Below are 23,613 nucleotides of genomic sequence, written 5' to 3'. Positions count from 1 at the left end.
AAATTCTTGAATAAAGCATTTGGTCTTTGAGCATTTATTTATAGAATTGTGAAAACAGACTATAGCACCTTTTTTTTAAATATACAATAATTATCAGTACAAGGAACAAACTGAACACTGTCCTTCTCCCTTGTTTACGACTGAGATTAAAGAAAGCCTAAACGGTTGCAAATGCTGCTGGTTTTCAGTTCAACTAGGTTCTTGGCTTCTTATTGGCTCCTTGCAGCCACTGCTGAAGTCCCGTGGATTTGAGCGAAGTCGCCGCAGAATCTTTGCTTGGCTCTTTTGTGTCCCCGGTCGCGTCGGGCGCCTTCCGCTTCCCGCTGTTCTCCAGCCAGCTCATCATCATCTTGCTGCTTGCTGTGGGCTTAGGCTCCTAGAGGGGAAGGAAAAATAAAAAAATCAGATTGGTAATCTGAAAATATCACATTTAAATGTACAATGACTGTTAAAAAATACCTTCTTGCTGCTAGGATCCACTGGCTGTAGGCACTCTGGGGAGTTGTTGCGGGAGTTGTTGACAATTGAAGACACGGGGTGAAAGGTCAAACTGTTTTTTGACTCGAGCAGCTTCAAAGCATCCAGAGACTTCACCTGCCCAAAATCCAGCCATCGCCTCACTTCTTCGTCTCCGTCCAATATCGCCGGCATCCTAAACATTTTTCACATACTAAGTACATGTAAAAACAGAAAGAAAAAAACAAATCTGGTCTCCTGATGAGTGCCTCCAACCTGTGGTGGATGTTTTGCAGATTTGGGGAAGCATTGACGGTGATCACGCTGTACGTATAAAGAGGCTCTCCACCGTCTGGTGGTGTCCAGCAGTCGAACAGCCCGGCCATAGTCAGCAGCTTCCACCCCGTCCACTCGTCTACTGCTTCTTCTTCTCCCTGCTCAAACACACACGGCGGTACATGTAAATAGAGAAAATGACTGCAATGTTTCAGATACTGAAGCACAAGTTTGTATTTAGGCATAACGTCAAAACAGGAAATTTACAGCTACTGTAGCTTCCGCCACAGCTGCACCACCTCTATACTTGTGACTCCGATGGAAGAAGTACTAGAGGCTCAGATCAACCATGCAGAAAACCTAATGCAAACCTCAGTCAAAACAGGGGACCCTTCCCCTGGAGAGCACGCTGCCTCGGACTCCTCCCTGTTGCCAGATGAGGTCTCAGGCTCGTCCTGATCCTTGTTTTTATCCCCACTTGGTGTCTGAGGGAAGTAGATGAAGAAGGGCTGCTTGTCTTTCCCCGTTTTCCGCCACTCATAAAAGCCGTCAGCCAGGATCACGCAACGCTGTCCCTTCACCAAGGGATCCTTCAGGGAGGAGGGGTGGAGGGGGGGCACAGGGATCGAATGTAAACAACTTGGAGAGAGAAGCAGGACAGAGCCGACCATGATCGCCCCCCCCCCCCCCCCCCCCCTCACCTTGTAGGTCTTCTTCTCCAATATGTTCTCACTGCGACAGTTGTTGGTGCTGTACTGCATCTTGTTTGGGTTGTTGTCTCTGAACCAAGCCGGGACCAGACCCCAGCGCATGGAGGCCAGCACACACTCATCCACAGGAGCCTCCTGAGCGATGGACAACACACAGTGGCGGTTCTAAGATGTAAACACTTGGTGGGGCGAGAATTTATATCAGGTCTCGTGACACCACTGAATTCCTAAGTAAAGTGGGTGCACAACCTTTTAGCCACATTATAACAACCAGACAGGCGCTGATCCCATAAGAATGTGGAGCCTTGAAAAAAAAAAAATTATATATATAAAAAAAATCATTGATAGGATTCAACCCAGGTCACGCTGTTTCTAAGAAGCACAACAATGTTTCCAACATGTCATGCGCAGCTGCACAGTTTGTTAAAGCAAACACATTGAAGGCAGCACCAGCAACACAGCTGAGCCTGGGTCTACCTTGTCAAAGTGTCTCTGGGACACCAGTACGGGACTCGTGGACTGGGGGCTCTTGTTGTACGACGGCTGGTATTTGTCCGCGTCGCCGTCCCTCCACCGGGGTCGCCTCCGCTGCCCGCCTCTGTTGCTGTAGCCGCAGGCTCTGCTCACCTCGTCCGGGGCGAGAGTGCACGCGATCCTCCCGCACATGTCGGCCGCCTCAAACGGAGACGTTTTACCGTCACGAGACAAGAGTCAACTAAACAAACAAACACAGCCACAGTGTTGTTAGCATTCTAGCTTCAGAACATTAGAGCATTTCTCGAGAATAAAGTCTTTAGCTTACCGGTGATGAGGCTGTGACGTTGTTGAAGTTGTGTGTTTGACAATCTCAGACTGAGGACTCGGGGGTTGTGTCTGGGCAGCTCCCGCGTGACGTCACAACGACGCCCCCTCCAGGCGTGTGACGGAGCCAAAATGGCGGCCGAAGGCATTAATCGTTATGCAGTTTCATAGCTAACGAATTTACAGGGAGGAGACTCTGCTTCTTTGGCTTTTCCGGTGACTTCAGGCAGTACATCCATTCAATCCAATAATCCGAAAAGCAAAAAGCATTTAACACTTGTGTCTGTGTGTAATATGTTCAGGATGTTGACACATCATTTAGGACCAGAATATTTTTACAACATTTTGCTTCAGTCCCATGTTTTGATTTATGTGGTTGCTGTTATTTCACAGCTACGTATTTGTAGTTAGTCGTGTTTTACGTCACCATATTTGATCATGGGAGAGGCCACAATATGTAGCTCGTATGGGAGGTTTTTTTTATTTTTTAGCTCAGAGCAACTGGAGCCACTCCAAAACCACCAACTTTTTTTTGTTGCACACATGAAAATACTCACATAGTCTTCAAACCTACACTGCACAGAGTCATGTCTGCAGGTGTGAGAAGACCTGATGTGTGCCTGTATTTCCGTACAAACCTGTCATCACCCGATGCAAAATGCTGCACCAACATTCCGGTACATGTTCTCTTTCAGCCATCGTTGAGGTTCCGTCTGATATCCTGAAGCCGGTCCTGGAGCGATGCAGCCCTGGGCAGCTGTGCCGCATCGAGCAGAAGAACCCAGTAACTTGTTTCACAACGTTTTTACCCCCAAAAAACCATCTCTGTGGCTTTTCTACATCATTACGTCATTATTTGAAATATTTGCTCATTGGTCTGACTGAAAGGAAAGTGTATCCAGCTAGGTTGTTTACATGTTTTGACATTAGATGCAGGTAATCTGGATAAAACTAGAGTCCAAACAGAGTTAAGCTACTTATTTTGCATCATTATTGCCAATAAATCTAGATAGAAACTGCTGAATGAAGCGACAGTGACAACACGTTTTTCATGGGATTGCACTAAAGAACATTTGCTACTCGTGAAAAGTACACAACGACAAACTATGTATTAATCTGGCTCAATCACTACATGTTCAGAGTTTCCTGGAGGACTTGGACAAGCTCTGGATGAGTCACTGCAAGCGGGACTTCAAGCAGGAGACTCCTCTTGGGCTCGAGTCCTGGAGGGAACTGTACCGGCGGTTACACGATGAGCGCGAGGAGCGACTGAAGAGGCTCACGTCTCGCATCACGTCTGCCCACGCCAACAAGCACAAAGGCAAGCGGGTCTTTAACTGCATCGTGCTCGCCGGAATTCAAACTGCTGTCCAGTGGATTTATCTAATTCCTGTTCAAAACATTGTGTTTGGACTCTGGATACTCAGTGTTTCAACGAGTACATTTACTTCCACAGGAAGGCTGGTGAAGATGATCGACGTCGAGCCAGCCGACATTTGGCTCCCTTGACCACAGAATGCACCGCATGTTGGCGTGTGGAGTTTTTTTTAATCTCCAGGTACACAACTACAAATTCACTTTTACAAGTGCTCAAACCTTTTTCACCAATAATACCTCCATAGCACAGCGACTGTCTTAAAAAAAAAAAAAATTCTTGCTTTGGTCAGATTTTAAAATGTCACCATCTGTTTTTGTGTCCTGTGTGGTTTGTTTTGCAGAAATCGCTCTGATGACAGCCATTCCCATTATAAGCAGAGCAACTGGGCATTAATTCATGCTGGCAATGAGCCCTGCAACTGCAGCAGATCAGTCCAGAGCAATGGGGAGCTACAAAATGTTGTTTGAAATAAACAAATGTCACAGTGCGGAGGAGTGTCCTGTTGATGACTGGAGATATACATGTCTTCCTCTTATTTGTCATTTCTATGACAACCAATACAAAGATGTATATAATATAAATGTATATATACGCATGTATACAAAATGTATACAAAATAATTATTAAATAAAATTCAATTGACCACATACAGTCCAGTTTCATCCTGAGTGGACCGAACTGGTAAAATATTGCTATAATAACATTTACATTTACATTTCAAAGTTTTATTTGTTGTGGTCAAAGTGTATGGAATGAAATTGTCTATTTTTTTTTACAAGATCAAACAGTTAGTACCTAAAATGAACTGCAAAAGAGGAATAAAATAGATGGAAGCCCTGAATGGGAAATTCCCCTCTTTTCTTTTTTTCTCTCTTCCCTTTTGCTTTTACTTTTCTTTCTTTATCACTTTGGTTCAGGATATACTGTCCTGTTCTGTTTGTGGGGAAATAAAAATTACAAAAAAAAAAAAAAAACAACAACTTTGTGTTGTGCTCTTTTACAAAGACAGACATGTTGTGTGGTACGTTGATAAATATATGAATTCAGCATGCAGAGATTAATAGATATGAATCTGTATCTCGCTACAACCCAGATAGCAAAAAGTTATTGAATCAACACTATGATTTGGTCAGGCTGAATATTGAGATCAACATTCATGTCAGAACATTGACAATAATGGTGAAGTTGCTCGCTATGATCAACATTGAAGTATATTATATGAAATATTTAATCAACGTGGATTCAACCATATGATGATCAACATTGAACAACGTTAAATTGCATCAGCATTGATGCCTGAATGGAAGTGATGTCACTGCTGGAAAACCCGGTTTGGAGCGACCCCTGCAGAACTTTAAAACCAAAAAGAATCAAGTGATTATTTTTGACGCTCATAAAAAAAAATAAAAAAAAAACCCGGGAAGGTTGAAAAATTCTGAAATGGTTCTCAACCTTTTACAGACCTCACTTTATATACTGCAAAATTGATTATAATTATGCCATTAAAAGGTAAATATTCGAAAATATGTAGGGAGCTTGCACATGGCGTATTTTCTTTTTTTCTAAGGAAACCAATGTTGAGAACAGCTGCTTGACTTGCCGTCAGACTTAGAGTCCAATAAGAAGCCATCTTAACCCATCTAGCTCAGAGGTCCTTCTAAAAATGCCTTCTAAATCCTAATGTTAAAATTTATTGTTCAAGAAATGTAAAACAAACAAATTATGTTACTATATATAAAGTAAATAATGACAATAATGACATCTGATAATAATAACATCTTGGATTTCCCCACTGACATCTCGTTTCCGTTGGCAACACTAAGCAGGGCGCAGTCCTGCAGTGAAACTGAACCGGCGCTGAGCACACCTGAGGACCTCGGTCAGGTGAGAGGATCAAACGCGAAGCTGCTCTCTTTATACTTTACATTATATTGTCTTTTGTCTCCTACATTAAATTGAAATAGGTGTTCAAGTTGGAGTATGATTATGTCTGTACACTGATCTGCCGCAACGCTGTATTATTCTTTGGACAATTGCTCGTTGACATCAAAACTTGATTTAATAATGGCATGTATGTGGTGTCAGTCCATAGATTACATTTATTTTAAGTAAGCACATTTTGTTGTTAGCTTTTCTGCTTTTTTTTCCCCTGTTCAAGAGGTAACTGAAGGATCTCACCCTCCCGGGGGTATTAGATACAAACCTGTCAGGCGCAGCCAATCCTTCTCCTGCAAAGCAACTTGACCCACTTTATAGTGTGCTGCACTTGGAAAAAGATCTTTATGACCTGTTGCCAAATATGCAGGATGCCAAGAGCTATTTACAGCATTATTAAATGATGCATTGTACACTGTAAATATGCATGCCTCCCAAAAGCCATCCTGTGTGGTCCTCAGCAGACTGTATTCTGCCAAGTCCTGCAGCAGGGTAACATACATCTGCACGACAGCTGACCTCAGTATGGAGTATGGAGTGTCTGCTCAGCAGGGCCAGGAGAGACCTCAAACCACAAAGGGAGTCTGTCCACGGTGTTCAGCCAATGGTTAGTAAGAGACACACACAAAACAAACAATGATCAACATTGTTCCTTGTCCAGGGAATTTTATAATTTTGTAAATTTATAGTTTTGCGTATTAGATTAATAACACACATGCTTTCATATTGCTATATTGGGAACAGCCCATTTTCTGTAGTATCTCATATCTCGAAGGCTATGACAGTTATATTATATATATCACTCAGGTGTATTTACTTTTCCCAAAATTGACTGAGCAATCTTATTGATAGAACCTCTGACTTATATTTAATAAGATGAGAAGCATGTTCAAAAACCATTTATCAAACATTGCTATTTCATTGCTTGATGTCTTCAATTGACCGATTCGGTTATTGTGTTTTTTTCCTACTGTTCACTGTATACTGAAAAGCGATAGGCCACGGGTGTATGACTTCATACCTGGTCACCTCTTGGCCCTTGCAATTTTAGCAGATCATAGATCACTGATACTGAATTAATCATGAGGTCACACTTGAGTATGACTGCACAGGCCATGTATTAAATTTTAATGACTTGACCCTTAAGCCTATAATCACATGGTTTTCAGCTTCTTTGATGGCGGACCTTTGTGTTCTAGTAATTGGTCATGCTTGTCTGTAATAGTCGTGATGATAGTGTGACTGCAGTAGAAACTGAAGGATTCAAGCATGAAAAGGTCAGAATTGTGCTCAGAAGTGTGACACAGATGAAGCCAAACACATGCTTCATAAAGTGAGTCAGAAAGTTACATTTTGAAAGACATCTGTGGCGAGTGCTTCTTCTCGGCATGGTTGTGTGCGGGTGTGTGTGGGAGCTATTGTTGTATGGAAGTAATTCGCTGAGAAAATGAATTTGAGGTCATTTGTCCTCTCCTCTGTAATGATGGCAGCGTGATTATGTGTATCAGCTGCATGTTCTCAGATCAAAGTTCGCCGCAGTTCAGACCGCCTACCTCTGCTTGATCCAGATAGCCTGAGGGCAGCCCGGGCCTTTGCAGACAACGCTGTAAAGGTCAGCTAACATTTAGGGATATAGTTAAGTCTCTAATAAAATTAATGAAACATCAATTGTTTAATTTGCATCTATGTATTTTTTTTTCCCCATTTTTTTTTTTTTTTCCGTTAGAGGCATAAAATATTCTCTGTCCAGGGCCCTTACCCTGTCATCAGGGCAGCACTGAGGGCCCGAGGTTGGGTTGAACAGTGCATGCACAGCTCCAAGCGGAAGGTGCACCAGTGTAAGAGAAGCAAGGACAGCGCAAACTCAAATCAGGCCGATGACAGCGATCTGGAAGACGGTGGGTTAGAAGTGTGAAATCATATTAAGAAATATTCTGATAGAGTTTTTATGTCTGAATCATATCAGTTGATCAACAATGGCTTTCATCCCCAGACAGCTCAAAAGATGCTGGAAAACTGCCAGATCCACAGCGACAACATGATCTCATGGTAAAAGAAGAAAAAAACAACAAAAAAAGCTTTAAGAATGTTGGTTTATTTTAATTGATGTCCAGTTTCAGCGCTCATCTTTTTTCTCTCATTTCATTCCTCAGTCTCACCTGGTGCGCAATAAGATGGTTTATTTCTACTGGACAAACCGAAGACACGCCATCAACTTTCACAACTTACACAAAGACCAGATCACTAATCACTTTGAAAATGCAGGCAGTTTCACCACAAAGGTACATTCCTTTTTAAAGAAAAAGATGTGTCCGGAGTACGCTCTGTCGAACTCAGCCTCGCCCCTCCATCAGGTGGGGCTGTGTACGAACCTGAGGAACCTGCACTGGTTTGATTCAGCCAACCCAGACACCTTCTTCCCCCGCTGTTACAGGCTCGGCGCACAGGATGAGAGGAAAGCCTTCATTGGTGAGCTTTGACTATACAAACGCTGGCAGGTTTAACTGAAATGCACTCCTGTTGCTCCATTATTTACTCTACCAGACTCTCGTGTCTCTGTTTTTTCTCACGTAGAGGATTACAGGAGGACGGCGTGCGTCAGTCTTCTGAAGTACATTGTGGAGATGGACCAAGGTGTTCAGGGAGAGGCGCCAAGTTACAATATTAAATATATGAGCGTTTCTCTCATGACTCCGCCCACCCCGTGTCATCTGTCAAAGGAGCTGCGATTTTCTGTGTCTTTATTCAGGTTGGCGGAAACGCAACAAAATGCAATCTAGGCCACTGGACCATTCTCAAATAATCAGCCGTGCGCTCAAAGTATGTCAAGAGTTCCTGGAAAGCTTTGAGCACAATGACATTGACATGAGCTCTGAAACGCCACCGACACTTTCACAGGGGGAGTGGGCGGAGTTCATTGACACCTATTACCTCATTGTTCAGTGAGTTGATTGAGTTGTAGATTTTTCTGGCTGATTAAACTGCTCCATGGCATCTCATCAAAGTAGATTTTCTTTGAATCCTCACTCAGTGCGGGAGCAGAGATTGAAACCGAGGGTTCCATCGTGAGCTGCTGCAAGGCCATGCTCCAGAGGATGAAGGCAGTCAGTCCACAGCTGGAGATAGATGGCATCCACAACATCTGGATCATCAAACCGGGAGCTAAGTCTAGAGGCAGAGGTATGGAGTGCGATTTAATCAGACCGTTTACGTATTGCTTGAGCAAATCATGCCTCATCTCTTTCACCTGTTTTTTGAGGCATCAAATGTGCCAGACGTCTTGATCAGATCCTCAAGGTGGTGGACGGTGATCCGACCCTGATCAATGAGAGGAAGTGGGTGGTACAGAAGTACCTGGAGCACCCATTCCTGGTCCACGGCACCAAGTTTGATGTGCGCCAGTGGTTTCTGGTCACCGACTGGAGCCCTCTGACTGTATGGTTCTATAAAAAATGCTACTTGCGCTTTTCCACACAGCCTTATTCCCTTGATACACTGCACAGGTAAGCTTTGTCCAGAACTCAACATGCCTCCATCAATGTATGCTGAGCAATAAAATAACAGAAAGTTTGAAATGAAGGAAAAGTAGAAAGGGACAAAGATTTTGAATGGCTCATTTTGGGTTTTTTCAGTTCCGTACACTTGTGCAATAACTCAATCCAGAAGCACTTGACGCCCTCTCAACAGCGACATCAGTGTATTCCCACCAACAACATGTGGTCAGACAAAGAGTTCAGGGCATTTCTATCCGCTGGAGGCCAGGAATCTCAGTGGGACACTGTGGCGGTCCCAGGAATGAAGAAGGCTGTGATCCATGTGCTACAAACGGCACAGGATCTCATGGACTCACGCAAGAACACATTTGAGCTGTATGGTGCTGATTTCATGCTCGGTAACGTGGCCTCAAGTTATACCACAACACTGAACTACTCGTTTCCTGTACTGCTTCATCTCACACCGATTTCAAAACAGTTTCAAAGGCCCTGTCGTCTGGACAACGTTTTCAAGTGAAAATGCAAAACTGTCGTTGGGATTTAGGTTGTTTTGGTTCTCTGCACATGTGCGTGTGGTTTCATTATTAAAACAACTAACAGCAACCACTGGTGGGTTTATTGACATGGCCTTCAGAATGCTGAGTAAACACCAAACTTTTCATAAATGGAAACTCAGAAACAAAGCATTTTCACTCGAAACCTTGCAGAAGCAGGGCCTAAAGCTGTGAAACTACATTTTCTCTTCACTTTCAAATATTTTTCTGTAGTTTTTAATTATGAAAGCCTCGTTAGTTAGACATTTACTGCCTTGTTTCTCAGGTCGTGATTTGCATCCATGGTTAATAGAAATCAATGCAAGCCCCACCATGGCTCCCTCAACCCCCGTGACGGCTCGTCTCTGTGCTGCCGTGCAGGAGGACACGTTACGAGTTGTGTTGGATCGAAAGGTTGACCGCACTGCAAACACGGGCGATTTTCAGCTAATATACAAGCAGGTAGGGAAAAAAAAAAAAACATTCCCAAGTTCTTGTGTGCAATTAAAAGACTTGAATGTTGAGAATAATACACAACATGAAATGTTGCTCTTCGGCTCTAGGCTGCGGTAGACACCCCTCAATATGTCGGGGTCAATCTACTTGTTGAGGGCTTTGCACTTAAAGGCGCTTCCCCACTTCCAGCACTGCGATCAGCGCCAAAACCCCGGGACACTGTCAAAGAGAAGAACCCTGCAGAGAAGGCAAAGCAGCTGCCTGAAGTGAAAGCTGCAAGATCTCTGCTTAAAAACAGCAGTGGCACATTTATGCCACCCCCTCCTCTTCCTCTTGAACCATCAGTGTGTGCTCACACATGTGTCACTTCATCTGCCAACAGAGTTGAGCGAGGTCATTTGCATAGTTTTTTGGCCAATCTTGTAATACAGCCATTGATCAAGAAATAGCGGCATATTGTTTTATTTCCTTTTAACGAAATAAAAATCACATAATTTCATCTGTTCAATGTAACTAAGGGTTGAAATGTGTTAATTCATCAGGAAGGCCCATGTGTTTCTCAAATGCCAAATGCACGCTATATGGTTGACACTATCAAGTGTAAATAAAGCTGCTTTCCCTAAACTCCCCAGTACCGTCACTGAAAGATCGAGCTTCCCATAGAATCAGCAAGTACAAATATCCGGCTCCGCAACTACTTTCAATTGGTTATAAACCGCACGTTCAGGCGGTTGTAAATCACTGAGCAAGACTTACTTAATTGATGTAAGCTTTAGACAACCTTACGAGATGCATTAAATCCACTTATTCCATAAGCACAGCCGACAAAGTTTTTCACATAAAAAAAAAAAAAAAGTAATTTATTCCCGTACAACCAGCTAAGTGCATTGCTGCGTTCATGAAACACGGGAAAAATCGAACACATGTTAGCAAAAACGAAAAAGTTTCGAGCCAGCCAGGAGTCGAACCTAGAATCTTCTGATCCGTAGTCAGACGCGTTATCCATTGCGCCACTGGCCCGATGACGAACCTATGGTGACGTAAGGAAATAATAAACATCTAGGAGTTAAAAGATTTTAATATTGAATTCTATAGATTCACGTACAAGCGAGTCGGGGTAGGGCGATGTAGCCAAGTGCTCAGGATGTGAAACAGCGCACCGTGTACTCGATGAAAAACAAAAATCTCAGATACGGTCTTGTGGCGCCCCCGTGTGGTTTCCGAGAAGAACTGAATTGGTGTGTTTTCCACTTGGAAAACGCACGTGGTCTGAAGACAGTCTTCACTCAGGCGGAAATGACAGAATTTTCTCCTTTTCTCTTGTGATTTAGGATAAAAAGAACAGTATATATAGTAAAAGAAGAAGCTAGAATAATTATATTATTATATTTTAATTATTATTATTATATTTATATAATTATATTTTTTTAATTCTGTATTTGGGAACGAGGAGTTTCTATTAGCGCACTCGTGCTTCCTGAGCAGTAGTTGGCGCTAACACCCCGCTGCAACCGTCTGTGTTTTGCTGAAGAAGAAAAGCGGCCACCCAGTCCCCTCAGCCTTCAAGCGCCCTGTGTTAAAAATGGCGGCGTCCGTGTGCCGAGTCGGCAGCACCGTGGGTCGTTCCCTCGCCAAAAACCGCAGTGTAAGTCTACGTTTCAACGGCTCACTATTAATACCAAGTGTATTTACTTGGTTGCAGCATAGTTGGTGATTTGGTGGGACGGCGAAGCTAACAAGCTAGCCCAGCGGCAGTTAGCGGTTAGCTGTCCGGTTAGCATCCGTTAGCTCGCAGTGAATGCAAGGTCAATTGGTTAATATACGCAAAACACTCGCGACAGTCGCTTAACGTGCAACTTGAGGTTGTCACTCGGGTTATTTGGTAGAGGTGGTCATTATTTTAGTCGTTTTTGATCAGGGACAAGGTCAGGAAACGTGTTTGTCCTCGCTTGCCCTCGAAGCTGCCTGGCTAGCAGCCTTAGCATTGTGACTTTGGAAGAAGAAACTTCCAGTGTTGAATCACGTCACTATCATATGTTCTTCTGCGGAATCTTTCAGACGTAGATTTGATGTTTGATTGTCACAGCTGTTATCTCTGTATTAAAGACATTGAAACAGCTGGACATCTATTTCATGTTTAAATGTGCTAATGCTTTTTAGGTAGACTTTCATAGCTGGTTGTTTTCCAAATTTGACAAGGACATGATACATTTGGTGTTGTTAAATGCGGCATTAATTAATTGGCCATCAACACAATTTAAATTCCTGGAGAAATGTGTATATATATATATATATATATATACACACATCCATATAAAGAAAACCAACTTTTCTGGCTTTTCATAAGTAACTCACTATTTTTCGTGTTTGTAATGCATGGCGAAAAAGAGGATATTAATTGTTTACTTTTACCTCTTCCCTTTACTATCTTTTGGTTGTTCTATATATATTATGTTGTATCTTCTGATGCATGACGGAACATGTAAATCAATGTTACTGTGCTGTATATATTTTGTAAATTGGAATTTTGTTCAAATAAAATAAAAATCATTCGCTGAAAGATTTGGCTCCTTCAGCAGTACTTAATGCTTCATAAATCGCAGATGCTGCTCTAGTAAATGTCTTTCTCTCACTATAATATAGGAGCTTCTCCTCTGACAACAAGTCATCTGGATTTCAGTTAACAAAACTCTACCAGCCAGTTTTGTAGGACTTTGCTTTGAGGATGTCCTTGTTGCTTTATATGCAGGTTGTCCACTCCTTTAGTCTATTTTTAGTAAGAGTGATAATGGGAGTTATTAGTGGTGTCAGTTTCATGTGTAATCATCTTTTAGTTTTTTAAGATTACAAAATTGTGAATGTTTTTCCCTTCTAGCCGATCCTGCTGTCTCTGAGGCGTGGACAGGCCTCCGTCAGCTATGCGCAGAGTTTGTTGGGAGCCCCAGAGACTCGTGTGACTCCCCTTGACAATGGTTTGAGAGTTGCATCTGAGGACACTGGACATGCCACGTGCACTGTAAGTCCATTTTTCTTAACCCTGTAATAGAACATATCTGGTGCTATGTGTTTGTTGTTGTTGTTTTTTTTTTTTTAATGGTTTCCATTTGGGATTGTCTCAAACTGCATCATCTGTGCACACTCTCAGGTTGGACTGTGGATCAGTGCTGGCAGTCGCTATGAGACTGAGAAGAACAATGGGGCAGGGTTTTTCCTGGAGCACCTGGCGTTCAAGGTATGCCCCATGGCTTTGAGTTTGATTCAGACCTTTTATAAAATAAGCTGGTTGTAATTGTGACATCTAGTGACTTTGTATTAACATCTTTCCTTCCTCCTGCAGGGAACCAAGAAGCACCCTCAAACCGCCCTGGAGCAGCAGGTGGAGTCTATGGGTGCTCACTTGAGTGCCTACACATCCCGGGAGCACACTGCATACTACATGAAGACTCTGTCCAAAGACTTGCCAAAAGGTGAGAGACGTGGCAATAAACAACAGTTGTCAAGTCACACCGTGTGTCTCTTGCCTGGTACTGTGACGGCTGGTATTTGAAATGAAAGCAAGTGCATGTGTTGTGATCACGTGCCTGTTTGCCAGCGGTGGAGCTGCTGTCGGAGGTGGTGCAGAGCTGCTCCCTGAACGAGGCGGAGATCGAGCAGCAGAGGGGCGTGGTGCTGCATGAGCTGGACGAGGTCGAGGGCAACCTGCAGGAAGTTTGCCTGGACTTGCTGCACGCCACAGCCTATCAGGGCACGGCTCTGGGACACAGCGTGTTGGGCCCGTCCAGCAGTGCGAGGTGAGAGGAGGGCATGGTGACCTATATGGTTACAATACTGGTATTTAAAAAAAAAAAAAAAAAAATATTTGCTGGAATTGATGTTGATTATTATCTGAAATCCTCCCAGGAATCTCACCCGGCAGGACTTGGTGGACTACGTCAATAGTCACTATAAAGCCCCTCGCATGGTTCTGTCTGCTGCTGGAGGTATTTCCTCGTCACCCTGAAGGAGTCCTCTCAGGTAGCCTGTGGACTTGGAGTGGTGTTTCTGGAATGATCTGGTGTTGGTTGTTCTCAGGTGTGAGCCACGACGAACTGGTTGGTTTGGCTCAAACTCACTTCAGCGGTCTCTCGTTTGAGTATGAAGGCGATGCCGTCCCCGTGCTGTCACCCTGCCGGTTTACGGGAAGTGAGGTGAGAAGGTCTTCAATTCATCTGACGCTAGATTTATGTATCGCCACATGAATTCGTAGCTGAAGTTAAACATGAGGGTTTTTTTTGTTGTTGTTGAATGAAGGGCTTTAAATGAAATAACGTTTAGATATTGTTTTGTTCAGTGTGACTCCTTTATTTGAAGTTGTTCCTGTCCTGCCTCTCTTCAGATCCGCATGCGTGACGATGGTTTGCCTCTGGCACATGTGGCCATTGCTGTGGAGGGCGCCAGTGCCGCCAGCCCGGACATCGTGCCCCTCATGATAGCAAACGCCATCATCGGCAGCTACGACCTCACGTACGGTGGTGGAAAGGTTGGGGAAAATTAACTTTTTTCTTTTTAATAATGATGTGCTTCTCATGTTCCTTCTAGAAAAGAGGACAACATTCAGTTTGGTGGTTTAGCGAAGTCCCCTTTAAGCTTTGCCCACTCGAGGTCGATAATGCCTTGAGTGGCCATTATGAAGGGGTAGAACATTATTCTCTCTGAAAAACCTGAGTCGGGGGTCCCATCCCTGCCTCCGGACCTGTCGGGAGGAACACTAATATTCATGAAGTAAAACTATAGTAATCCCAGGGTTTTTTGGACATTGTTGATGCTAATACTTGATCCACAGATTAGATATCCGAATTACTGACGAGCCATAACGTTTTAGCGACAGAGGAGTAACTGCACTTCTTCTGTTTCTTCTCGCAGCACCTGAGCAGCCGTCTGGCTCGCCTCGCTGTGGAGGACAACCTGTGTCACAGCTTCCAGGCCTTCCACTCCTCCTACAGCGACACAGGCCTGCTGGGGATCCACTTTGTGGCTGATAAGAATCACATCGACGACATGATGCACTGGACCCAGAATGCCTGGTCAGTGAAAGTTTCAGTACAGAGACACATGGATGAACATCAGAGACCAGAGTGTCGCGCTCTATGGCAGTGATTCATAACGCACCAAAGCTTCATAGGGGGTCAGGAAGCCCACTTGATTTTAAGGGGTTTACAAATATGCCATAAAACTAAGTTTGCATGAGTCTTATCTTAAAAATCATGTTGGGACACAAGCAACTACAACTTGCCTTGTGGTGTTATTCCTTCAGGTATTTTGCTGTTAACAGTGTGTTGATTAACCAGAGGCTATTTGTCTTGATGTGATTTATTTTCTTGAAACCTCTTGTAAACAAACTTGCATCTGGAATGTAAATATTTGAGACCCGATTACTAGGTAGTGGTGTGTTTGCAGTTTTTAGAGTGTTTCCTGAAGTTGATGCTGTGAACAGTGTCAAAACTTAATGTGCACAACTGAACTAGAAAACCGAGCTTGTGACCCCTCGGTTTCTTATTGGGTGTGTTAAATTTGAAAAAAGATAATGTCTCCTAGTCTATGGAGACAATATGTTGGGACAATTGCAAAACATGGACAGATTCACAGGTTTTAAAATGTTGACACAATATTTACAAATTCTGGGCTCAAGTAATTGCTTTGTTCTACCCTTGTTTTACTGTATTGCAGAAATCAAGGTTGTCTTTGTGTGCTATCCTCCTGCTATGCTCACTTATGACGATTCGTCGTCTTCTGTCCCTGCAGGATGAACCTGTGCACCACAGTCACAGAGAGCGACGTGGCCAGAGGCAGGAACGCTCTGAAGGCCAGCCTGGTCGGACAACTCAATGGTACGTCAAGTTCCCGCCAATGAGCTCCACAAATGAACGCACATTCAGCACGACCGCTATTCTCAATCCCCCGAACTTTTTTTTAGGAACAACGCCCATTTGTGACGACATCGGCCGGCACGTCCTGAACTACGGCCGTCGTATTCCTCTGGCGGAGTGGGACGCTCGCATCGACGTAAGCACACTGAACGCAGGTTTCCCAGCCTGGAGAAGCTCCACAGCTTCGTCTGGCGTCTTTCAAAAAGCTGAATTTCTTCACCTTTCTGCTCTCAGGCCGTGACGCCCAGGATGGTGCGGGACATCTGCTCCAAATACATCTACGACAAGTGTCCAGCTGTGGCGGCCGTCGGTGAGTTCAGTCGTGCTTCTGCTTTGGTCTCTGCCGCTCCTCCACTATCGAGGATGTTATTTAACACTGCTCTCCTCCCGCAGGCCCCATCGAGCAGCTGCCCGATTACAACAGAATGCGCAGCGCCATGTACTGGCTCAGGTTTTAAAAGTCACCGTCTCGTCGCTCGGCGTGCTCCACGTTTTGCTCCTCTTCTTCATCCTGAACCACACTTCGCTGTCCTCACTGCAGAAACTTGATCACCCGAGGATTGCCCACACGTCGGCCGCCATCCATTCTCTCCTCCTTTTATCTCCTCCCACCGATTCCTCTTAGTCAGCCATGAGGATTGTGGCCAATCTGCACAAACATGGAGTCTTGAAATTGCTGGTGACACACTGATTGTACTGCAAAAGTACTGGAGTCACTGCAGAGTAATTGAAGTGAAGGGAGAGAGACTGGATTCAAATATTAGTCCAACATATATGTGATGTGACAGGAAATGTGCTGAAAATAATTGGTATGGAGCAAGAATATATTTATGATTTCTGTAAAACTTGTTTCTGTCCACTCTTGTACATAACAAGCTCTCATTCCAACAAAAATTAAAAAAAAATATAAACCTTAAAGCCTCTTTTTTTTTTTTTAACTCGAGACCTCAGTGTTGGGAAGTGTTAAATTGTTAGTTTTAAATACACTAATCTTTTAGCAATTTTACTAGAAATGAATAAAGACACCAGTAAGCTTCATTGTTCAGTTCTGAGTTTCAATATATTATATTTGTTTTTGGCTCCATATCATCTGACATAGTATACACACTTTGAAGTCATAAAAATGTTTAAGATGAAATGTGCATTATTTGAAGTTCTGTGCTGCACGGTGGAGAAGGGGTTCACTCATGCTTCACAAGGAGAACGTTCCCAGTTTTAGTCCAGGTTGGACTTTGGAGCATTGGTGTGAAAGTCTGTCATGTTGTATCTTCATGGACTGGCCTGATCTTGGTCTCCCAATGTCTGAAGACGTGATCTTGAGCCTTAATTTAATGGAGCAATAGAAGATGAATGGATAAAAACTGCACAGTTGACATCTTCACCTCTGCTTTTCGATACATGATAAATGATATAAATGATATTCAAGCTAAATCAACTATTTCTTGTATTTTTTAGGTTAAGTGTCAAGTGTGGGTTACCTATTGGAGTTTTGTAGCGGTGAAGAAGGTATACTTGGGACGTGCTCTTGTCTTCTGGTGCTTCATCTATAACCAACTGCTGTTTTCTTGTTTGTGTTTGGAAGCGTTCCTCACTGCAGGACTGAAATGGACCGCAGACCTCCGTGTGCAGAGGAGTCGAGTTGGCAGTTCTCACTGATGATTAAGACGCCCTCAGATACATTGAGTTCTTTGTGTGCACGAGGAGGCTGCTTTGATGGTAAACTTGGACCTGCTGTGACATCTCTAATATTGTATCATGGAGATGACATCACCTTCGGCGCACGTGTTGTCCTGCGTCATATTGTAGCCGTGACAGTCCTACTACTGGTATGACCCAGTACATCTCCACAGCTGCATGCTTGACCCACGTTTGTTTATCTCTGGATGACTGAGAAAACTCAAGGCCCCTCAGGGCCCAGCTCTTGTAATCCGGCTGTACTTGTATTATAAACATCATTAGTTAGATGAGAATAAGCTCCATGATGGGCTGGACTCGGGGGTGACTCAGGACAGAAGGTAGGTTTTGTCCTCTTGAGTCTCCCTCTGGGCCTGATAACTCTGTAGGGCATTTTTTTCCTGAAAGTGTATTGTTCAACCTCTCAATACTTCCCTCTTTCCCTCCTCTGCATTCTTATGCTGTTATACAATATGTTCTTTTAAAAGTCAACGGCGCAGTGTCCAATCTTATGTTTCGCTAAAGCTTTGAAAGAATACCAAACATGCTGTCTCTGAAGGAAAAACAAAAAAATATTTAGCTGCATCATGAACCAGTCAGTTTGTCATTGTAAAATTGACACCCACACAACAGATGTGCTATTTTTTGTTTTTTTTTGTTCTATGAATAAAGGAGAGCTGGTGTGCTCTTTAATAGCTTTCACATATTCATTGCATGAAATGGTTGCATGTTTACATTAGATAAGGTCACTGTATGTACAAACTCTGGCTTTTGCACGAGCTGATTTCCTGCTTTCCTTACATTGCTCCCTGCGTAGCTCTCACCACAAAATGACTGAGGCTGGTGTCAAATTACAAGCACCAGGTGCTGAGTATCACCATGTGTGAGACTGCTGAAAGGCAGCCTCTGTACCAGGTGGCAAATCAAATTATTAGAGGTATAGTTTGAATGAGAATTTAGTGAGTTGTTATGACTGGGAAGCCGATTTCAGTCGTACGACGTCTGGAATGTACACAAAAAAAAAAAAAACCCTCTTTGAAATGAAAATACTATTTTTATTTTATAAGATAACAAACTGTAACTGGTTGTTTCCCTAACATCACATGATGGCACCAGTTTCAGTGGCTCCTGACGGATGCGACTCGTATATTAGTCTGTTTCACTGTTGTATGTGCATGTCATATTGAATTATTCAGGATTATAGACAAACAAAAAAAACAAACCCCAAAAAGCTTGTCAGAACGAACTATGCATGCTGAACTTTTCAGTTACGACTTGGATCAGGGGGCGGGAACAGCGCTGACTCCAAACTGAGGCAACTATCAAAGCCATTACCGGCAAGTTATTGTGATTGCAATCATGTTATTTTTAGAAAGGGCAAAGACGGCAAGCGAGCGCAGAGGAAATGAGATGAAATGAGGGGAGGGCGATGGGGTGTAAGGATGGAAAAGATAAAACACAGAGGGGAAGGGGCAGTGGCACGGAGAGGGAAGAAGTGGCTGGAGTCGTGGACGAGCAGCCGACTGTCGGGTCCAGTTGAACATCCGACCGCTTGCCGCCCAGGTTGTTCCTCCTGCAGCTCGGAGACTGAAGACACACTGTTGCAGGACATCGGGAGGGGGGGGTCAAAGATCACCACCAGAGCGGTGATTGATTCGGAACAAAGGAGGGACGAGTGCCTTTTGAACAAGCTACCAACTTTTCACAGTGGTTGCAGTGGGTGAGTATTGATAGAGGTTGTGACCTTTGACATTGCTTTCTTAGTTTTGTGTGTGTGTGTGTGTGTCATAGAAAACTAGAATAAGACTTGGCTTGACTCGGTAAAGGATCTGGCAATGTTCGAGGTGTAATCACTGGCGGGAGGATCTTATTTTTTAAAATCTTTTTCCATTGCTGACTGACCAATGGCTGCTCCTCTCTCTGCAGACAGTCTGGACCATGAGAAGTGTGCGCGTCTGTCTCTGCCTGGCGCTGCTTTTGCCTCACTGTGCTCTGAGCCAGAGGAGCAGTCCACCTCCTCTCCGCCTCATAGGAGACGCCCAAAAAGACACGCTGGCCGTCGAAATCTTCAGCCGCGGCGGCGTGCTGAACTCGCCGCTCCGCCCCGAGCATCACTTGGTGCTGCTGCGGCGGGCTCGAGCCCCGCGGCCGGCCTGGCAGGTGCCAAAGAGAGCCCAGCAGGGCTCCCGCTTCGCCCTCTCCCTCGACGTCCCCACCAGCATCCTCAGTGTCCTCATAGACCTGGCCAAGAACCAAGACATGAGGACCAAGGCAGCAGCCAATGCAGAGCTGATGGCACGCATAGGAAAAAGGAAATGACCGGGAGCGACCGGGAGGCTTTGTGAAGAATGTCACAACCTGGCAGAAGAGGAGTCACAGTGTCGCAGCATCACGTAGAAACGATGTGAGACCAGGGGAAAGCAGTCCGTTTTTAGTCCTGTAGAGCTTAGATCTGCTTTACTGTTATACTCGTCTTAAATTATTTGAATAGATTATGCCATTCTTCACAGGAACATCTCCATGGACTTAGAAAAAAACAACCCAAAAAAACCAACAAAACAAAACAGAAAAAAAACAAACAGGTTGAAGGATGTAAAACCTTCACATGAACGGGACTCTGCAAACCCCGCCTGCCAGTGTAAGATGGAGCCGCTCTTTTGTCGAAAGGTTGTTCATCACTGGGTCAGGCACTGAAATGTGTTTCTTGTGTTTGCATGTGTAATCTTCAGTTGAAAGAAAAAGGCTGTTCAATTAAATCCAATATGATCAACAGATATTTCTCCTCAAGTCTAATTCATTTCTATGATATCTGACACGTTGCAACAATTACAAGCGTCAGTGGGCCGTACAACACAAATACAAGGGTCTGGTCTGATGTGTGATAATGGGACAAAGGGACATGCAGGATATTAACCTCTGACACAAGAACACATTCTTTCCGGGGACCTTTGTTTATGAACATTTGATCAATTTGGTGAAGCAGCTATTTTAAGTCCAAATGCATTATCTGCTCAAGATTAATCTAATTCCAGAGGCATGAATCATCTGGGTTCCTACACTGAGCATTGAATGTGAGGCATCAGAGTGAAACAAAATGCTCATCTGATTCACGTTTGTTCTATTTTATGATGCGGCCTTATTAAAAGAGGCAAATACAACTGAGCGTGTGCACAATAAAGACTCCGAAAGTCCACAAACACACCATTTACAACCATAACTGTGAATGAAGTGAAATGCAGACTAATGGCTGACACTAGCGACGAAGCACAGAACAGCGAAAACTACTGCATATCAGATGGTTGTTCACATGGGGGTACAAGCACAGTCTAAACTGGTTTCACAAAATGAGACTGAAGCAGGTGCATCTCCATCAGCAGCTGCTGACGTCGTCTGAAATGAAGACGTTTCTGGTGGCGGAGGCTGCGGTCACTGTCTCTTTGTTTGTGTGGCTGCGTTTGTACATAAACCGAAGCCGACATGTGCATCCGGAGGACACGGGGCCACATCAGGCTCCTTGTGTGGACAATTCTAATTATTTAATTCTGCAAATTTTCAAGTCATTTCCAGCACCACTGATCTGAGAGCATGTTGCGTAACCTCTGCGAAGTCCGTCAGTATCTTTCCATGGAGAGAGATATTATTTGATTCTACAACCTGAATTTCCCATCAACACAACAGAAACATACTTTGAATGCACTGGAATTATAAAGCACCTTTGTGTAAACTGTGAATATCATGTATCAGGCATCAGGTGTTGGAGCCTCTTCTTTGGGAAGGAAAATATGGTCACATAATCGCCACCTGCACTCTGTGACCTCAACTAAGGTAAATACGTCTACAGAACATCTTCATGTGTCCTGAAAATATATAGACCAGTTACATCCAGCTTCACTCGCCCTTCGTTTTTATTATTAATTGTGGAGTTCTTTCCTTAAAAAAAAAAAGATTGGGTATTTTATGATTAGGAGCTACATATTGTGTTTATGTAGCTCTGAACACTTGCCCAAGAAATGATCAATATGGGGGCGGGTGCATGCGGCCTTTAATTGTAGGGTAACACAGGTGTGGCTGATGAGCATGAGGAATTCACCACCAGCTCTTCACAGCAGGCCAAGGTCAGTCTGACTGGATGTTCACCTTCACTCTTTATTTCTCACATTTGTCCTTTCGGATCTCCACACTGGGTATATTTTGGTTGCTGAAAAGAGGAGCAAGCATTAGATAGAAAGTAGTTTGTGGGGACCTGCTGATTTACGACTCGATTTTATTTCACAAATTAATCTCCTCATTTCAGTTTTCCCATGAGCTACATGGGGGGTATTTCTTGTATGATGATTTTAAAGGAAATGGCATCACAAACTGTGCGGGAGCTCACAACACACAGTATATAAAACACAAGGTCTTTGTATATTTTGTCATGACGAGTTCCTTTTCTTTGAGGGTGAACTCTTTGGATTTACGTCTCGGGGTGTTTGGTGGTCTGGTGCTGCTTCAGCTTGCAGTTTCAAACTTTCCTTCGACAGTTTGTCAGCATGAAAAAAATGCATTCAGCTCAAATTCAATAAGGCCTCTTTTATGTATCTGTCTTTTTCACCGATTCATCTTTCGCTTTAGCCTCTGTAATACATTTGATTTGGAATGCACTTTTCATTGGAAGAGCTCAAATTGCTACAAACACAATAAAAAGAAGCAACACAAACGCGGAAATTAAGAGTTAAAAAAAAAAAAAAGGGCCACTAAAGAGAGTTAAAAGGGGGTGGAGGAGGTGTTGATGTTTCAGAGCGTGTGTTCCAGTTTGAGGTTTGCTGAGTGAGTGACTAATTCTTCCTGCTACAGCTGTACGTGACTATGCGCAGGAATGATGAAGTCACTAACCTTCAGAACTCGAACAGGGAAGTTTGTTCTCTCGTCTTTTGTGTATCTCTTTTCTTTCAATTGCATTAATTTGAAGTTTCCGTCTTGAAAACTCTTTGTGTGTTTAAGTTAAAATGTGTGAAGATAATGACAGTTTGCCTGTGAACTGAGATGACGACCTCAGACTGGGACACGCTTGTCTGCAGCATGAACTATGGCCTAATTTTTGGAAACATGCAATATCTGTGCGTTCTGCTACTCATCATTCCCATGACCTCTTTTATCCTTAAATAAGGTAAATTCCTTAATTTTAATCCAAATCTGTCAACTAAAACCTACAAACAAAGACATCCACCTCCTAAACACTGCCATGACCCCATAAGTTCATCAGAGTTGAGTTGATCAGAACAGTTCTGTTATCTACATGTTTTCACTCCTGGGTGTCCCTGTGCTACTTGGATCAACAGTCCTTAAAGGGCCCTAAACATGTTTCCTGTAGATGTCAGACTGGAGTCCAGGGTAAGAGGGGCGGGTTCATACGGAGTGTCTCAATAGTCTGTGGCAGCCAACTCAGCTGTCAGCTCAAAGTTCATCGACCAAGTGGTGCAAGAAACAGCAACAGTGCAGTGTTGTCACTGAGGTCGAAGGCTGAAGCCGAACAAAGTTTGCCACCGAGACGACTTCATTCGGAAACGGCCGGGACGGCGTCTGGTGAAGAGCCTCCGTCCTAAAACTGTAAGATTCTGTCTTTTAATCAGGGCAGTAATGTGACGTGTTATTGGTCTGGGGTGGTAGCCACTTTTATTTTGCTATCTGTAGCAGAGACAGAGGTCTGAGTATTAATTGAAAGATGCAATGGGTTCAATGGACATAAACTCTTCTTGGACTTAAACATCTGTGCCTGTAATTTGAGGTGTACGCTTGAGTTGTTTCCTTTTTCTTATTTGGTGCTTCTCCTCACACTGAATCTAATGTCAGAATTCAGTTCAGATTGTTTCGTTTATTGTTGGGGTGTTGACATTCATGTGGCCCGATCAAAATGAGTCCCTTATCTTTCAGGGAAGTCTCCCGTAGTGGTAACGTGTTTCACGGCCATCAAAGTGTCCTAAAACTGATGTTCTTTCCGACAGCGAGTCGAGG

The 23,613-nt window shown here is 43.7% G+C and overlaps 4 protein-coding genes across 4 annotated transcripts; 3 read left to right on the top strand and 1 right to left on the bottom strand.

Moving 5' to 3' along the window:
- Positions 1-41: 41 nt before the first annotated feature.
- Positions 42-2,333, bottom strand: hmces (5-hydroxymethylcytosine binding, ES cell specific). The gene is made up of 7 exons (XM_080494673.1): positions 2,245-2,333; positions 1,920-2,157; positions 1,434-1,577; positions 1,104-1,322; positions 733-890; positions 460-652; positions 42-376 (listed from the first exon to the last, which is right to left on the bottom strand). Exons 2-7 carry the CDS (start codon positions 2,106-2,108, stop codon positions 194-196), a joined length of 1,086 nt encoding a protein of 361 aa, XP_080350799.1. The 5' UTR covers positions 2,109-2,157; positions 2,245-2,333; the 3' UTR covers positions 42-193.
- Positions 2,334-2,830: 497 nt separating this feature from the next.
- LOC308128743 (tubulin monoglycylase TTLL3-like) lies at positions 2,831-10,427 on the top strand (the record flags this gene model as incomplete). Its single annotated transcript, XM_080494408.1, has 16 exons — positions 2,831-2,840; positions 2,939-3,027; positions 3,384-3,611; positions 7,079-7,168; positions 7,283-7,454; positions 7,550-7,605; positions 7,710-7,838; positions 7,911-8,025; positions 8,131-8,226; positions 8,306-8,498; positions 8,588-8,736; positions 8,816-9,059; positions 9,189-9,448; positions 9,870-10,045; positions 10,147-10,305; positions 10,422-10,427. The coding sequence occupies 16 exons, from the start codon at positions 2,831-2,833 to the stop codon at positions 10,425-10,427; spliced, it is 2,172 nt and encodes a 723-aa protein (XP_080350534.1).
- Positions 10,428-11,558: 1,131 nt separating this feature from the next.
- Positions 11,559-16,863, top strand: uqcrc1 (ubiquinol-cytochrome c reductase core protein 1). Its single transcript, XM_080495265.1, has 13 exons — positions 11,559-11,684; positions 12,915-13,055; positions 13,185-13,271; positions 13,377-13,506; positions 13,632-13,830; positions 13,940-14,019; positions 14,111-14,226; positions 14,415-14,558; positions 14,942-15,102; positions 15,821-15,906; positions 15,993-16,081; positions 16,180-16,255; positions 16,339-16,863. The coding sequence occupies exons 1-13, from the start codon at positions 11,622-11,624 to the stop codon at positions 16,401-16,403; spliced, it is 1,437 nt and encodes a 478-aa protein (XP_080351391.1). The 5' UTR covers positions 11,559-11,621; the 3' UTR covers positions 16,404-16,863.
- Positions 16,864-19,557: 2,694 nt separating this feature from the next.
- On the top strand, positions 19,558-19,938 carry ucn3l (urocortin 3, like; the record flags this gene model as incomplete). Its single annotated transcript, XM_080495176.1, has 1 exon — positions 19,558-19,938. One exon carries the CDS (start codon positions 19,558-19,560, stop codon positions 19,936-19,938), a length of 381 nt encoding a protein of 126 aa, XP_080351302.1.
- Between the last annotated feature and the right edge of the window lie 3,675 nt (positions 19,939-23,613).

This window comes from Blennius ocellaris, assembly GCF_963422515.1.
Source record: "Blennius ocellaris genome assembly, chromosome: 4".
Taxonomy (NCBI): Eukaryota; Metazoa; Chordata; class Actinopteri; order Blenniiformes; family Blenniidae; genus Blennius; species Blennius ocellaris.
This window is presented reverse-complemented; position numbering and strand designations above follow the sequence as displayed.

Bases quoted from the DNA above. Each gene is read 5' to 3' on its own strand.
- uqcrc1 (XM_080495265.1), top strand. From the start codon at position 11,622: ATGGCGGCGTCCGTGTGCCGAGTCGGCAGCACCGTGGGTCGTTCCCTC. The intron at 13,056-13,184 runs GTAAGTCCATTT...GCACACTCTCAG, and splicing joins CTGGACATGCCACGTGCACT to GTTGGACTGTGGATCAGTGC. The intron at 14,227-14,414 runs GTGAGAAGGTCT...GCCTCTCTTCAG, and splicing joins GCCGGTTTACGGGAAGTGAG to ATCCGCATGCGTGACGATGG.
- hmces (XM_080494673.1), bottom strand. From the start codon at position 2,108: ATGTGCGGGAGGATCGCGTGCACTCTCGCCCCGGACGAGGTGAGCAGA. The intron at 1,578-1,919 runs GTAGACCCAGGC...TCCATCGCTCAG, and splicing joins CCCAGAGACACTTTGACAAG to GAGGCTCCTGTGGATGAGTG. The intron at 891-1,103 runs GTTTGCATTAGG...GTGTTTGAGCAG, and splicing joins GGTCCCCTGTTTTGACTGAG to GGAGAAGAAGAAGCAGTAGA.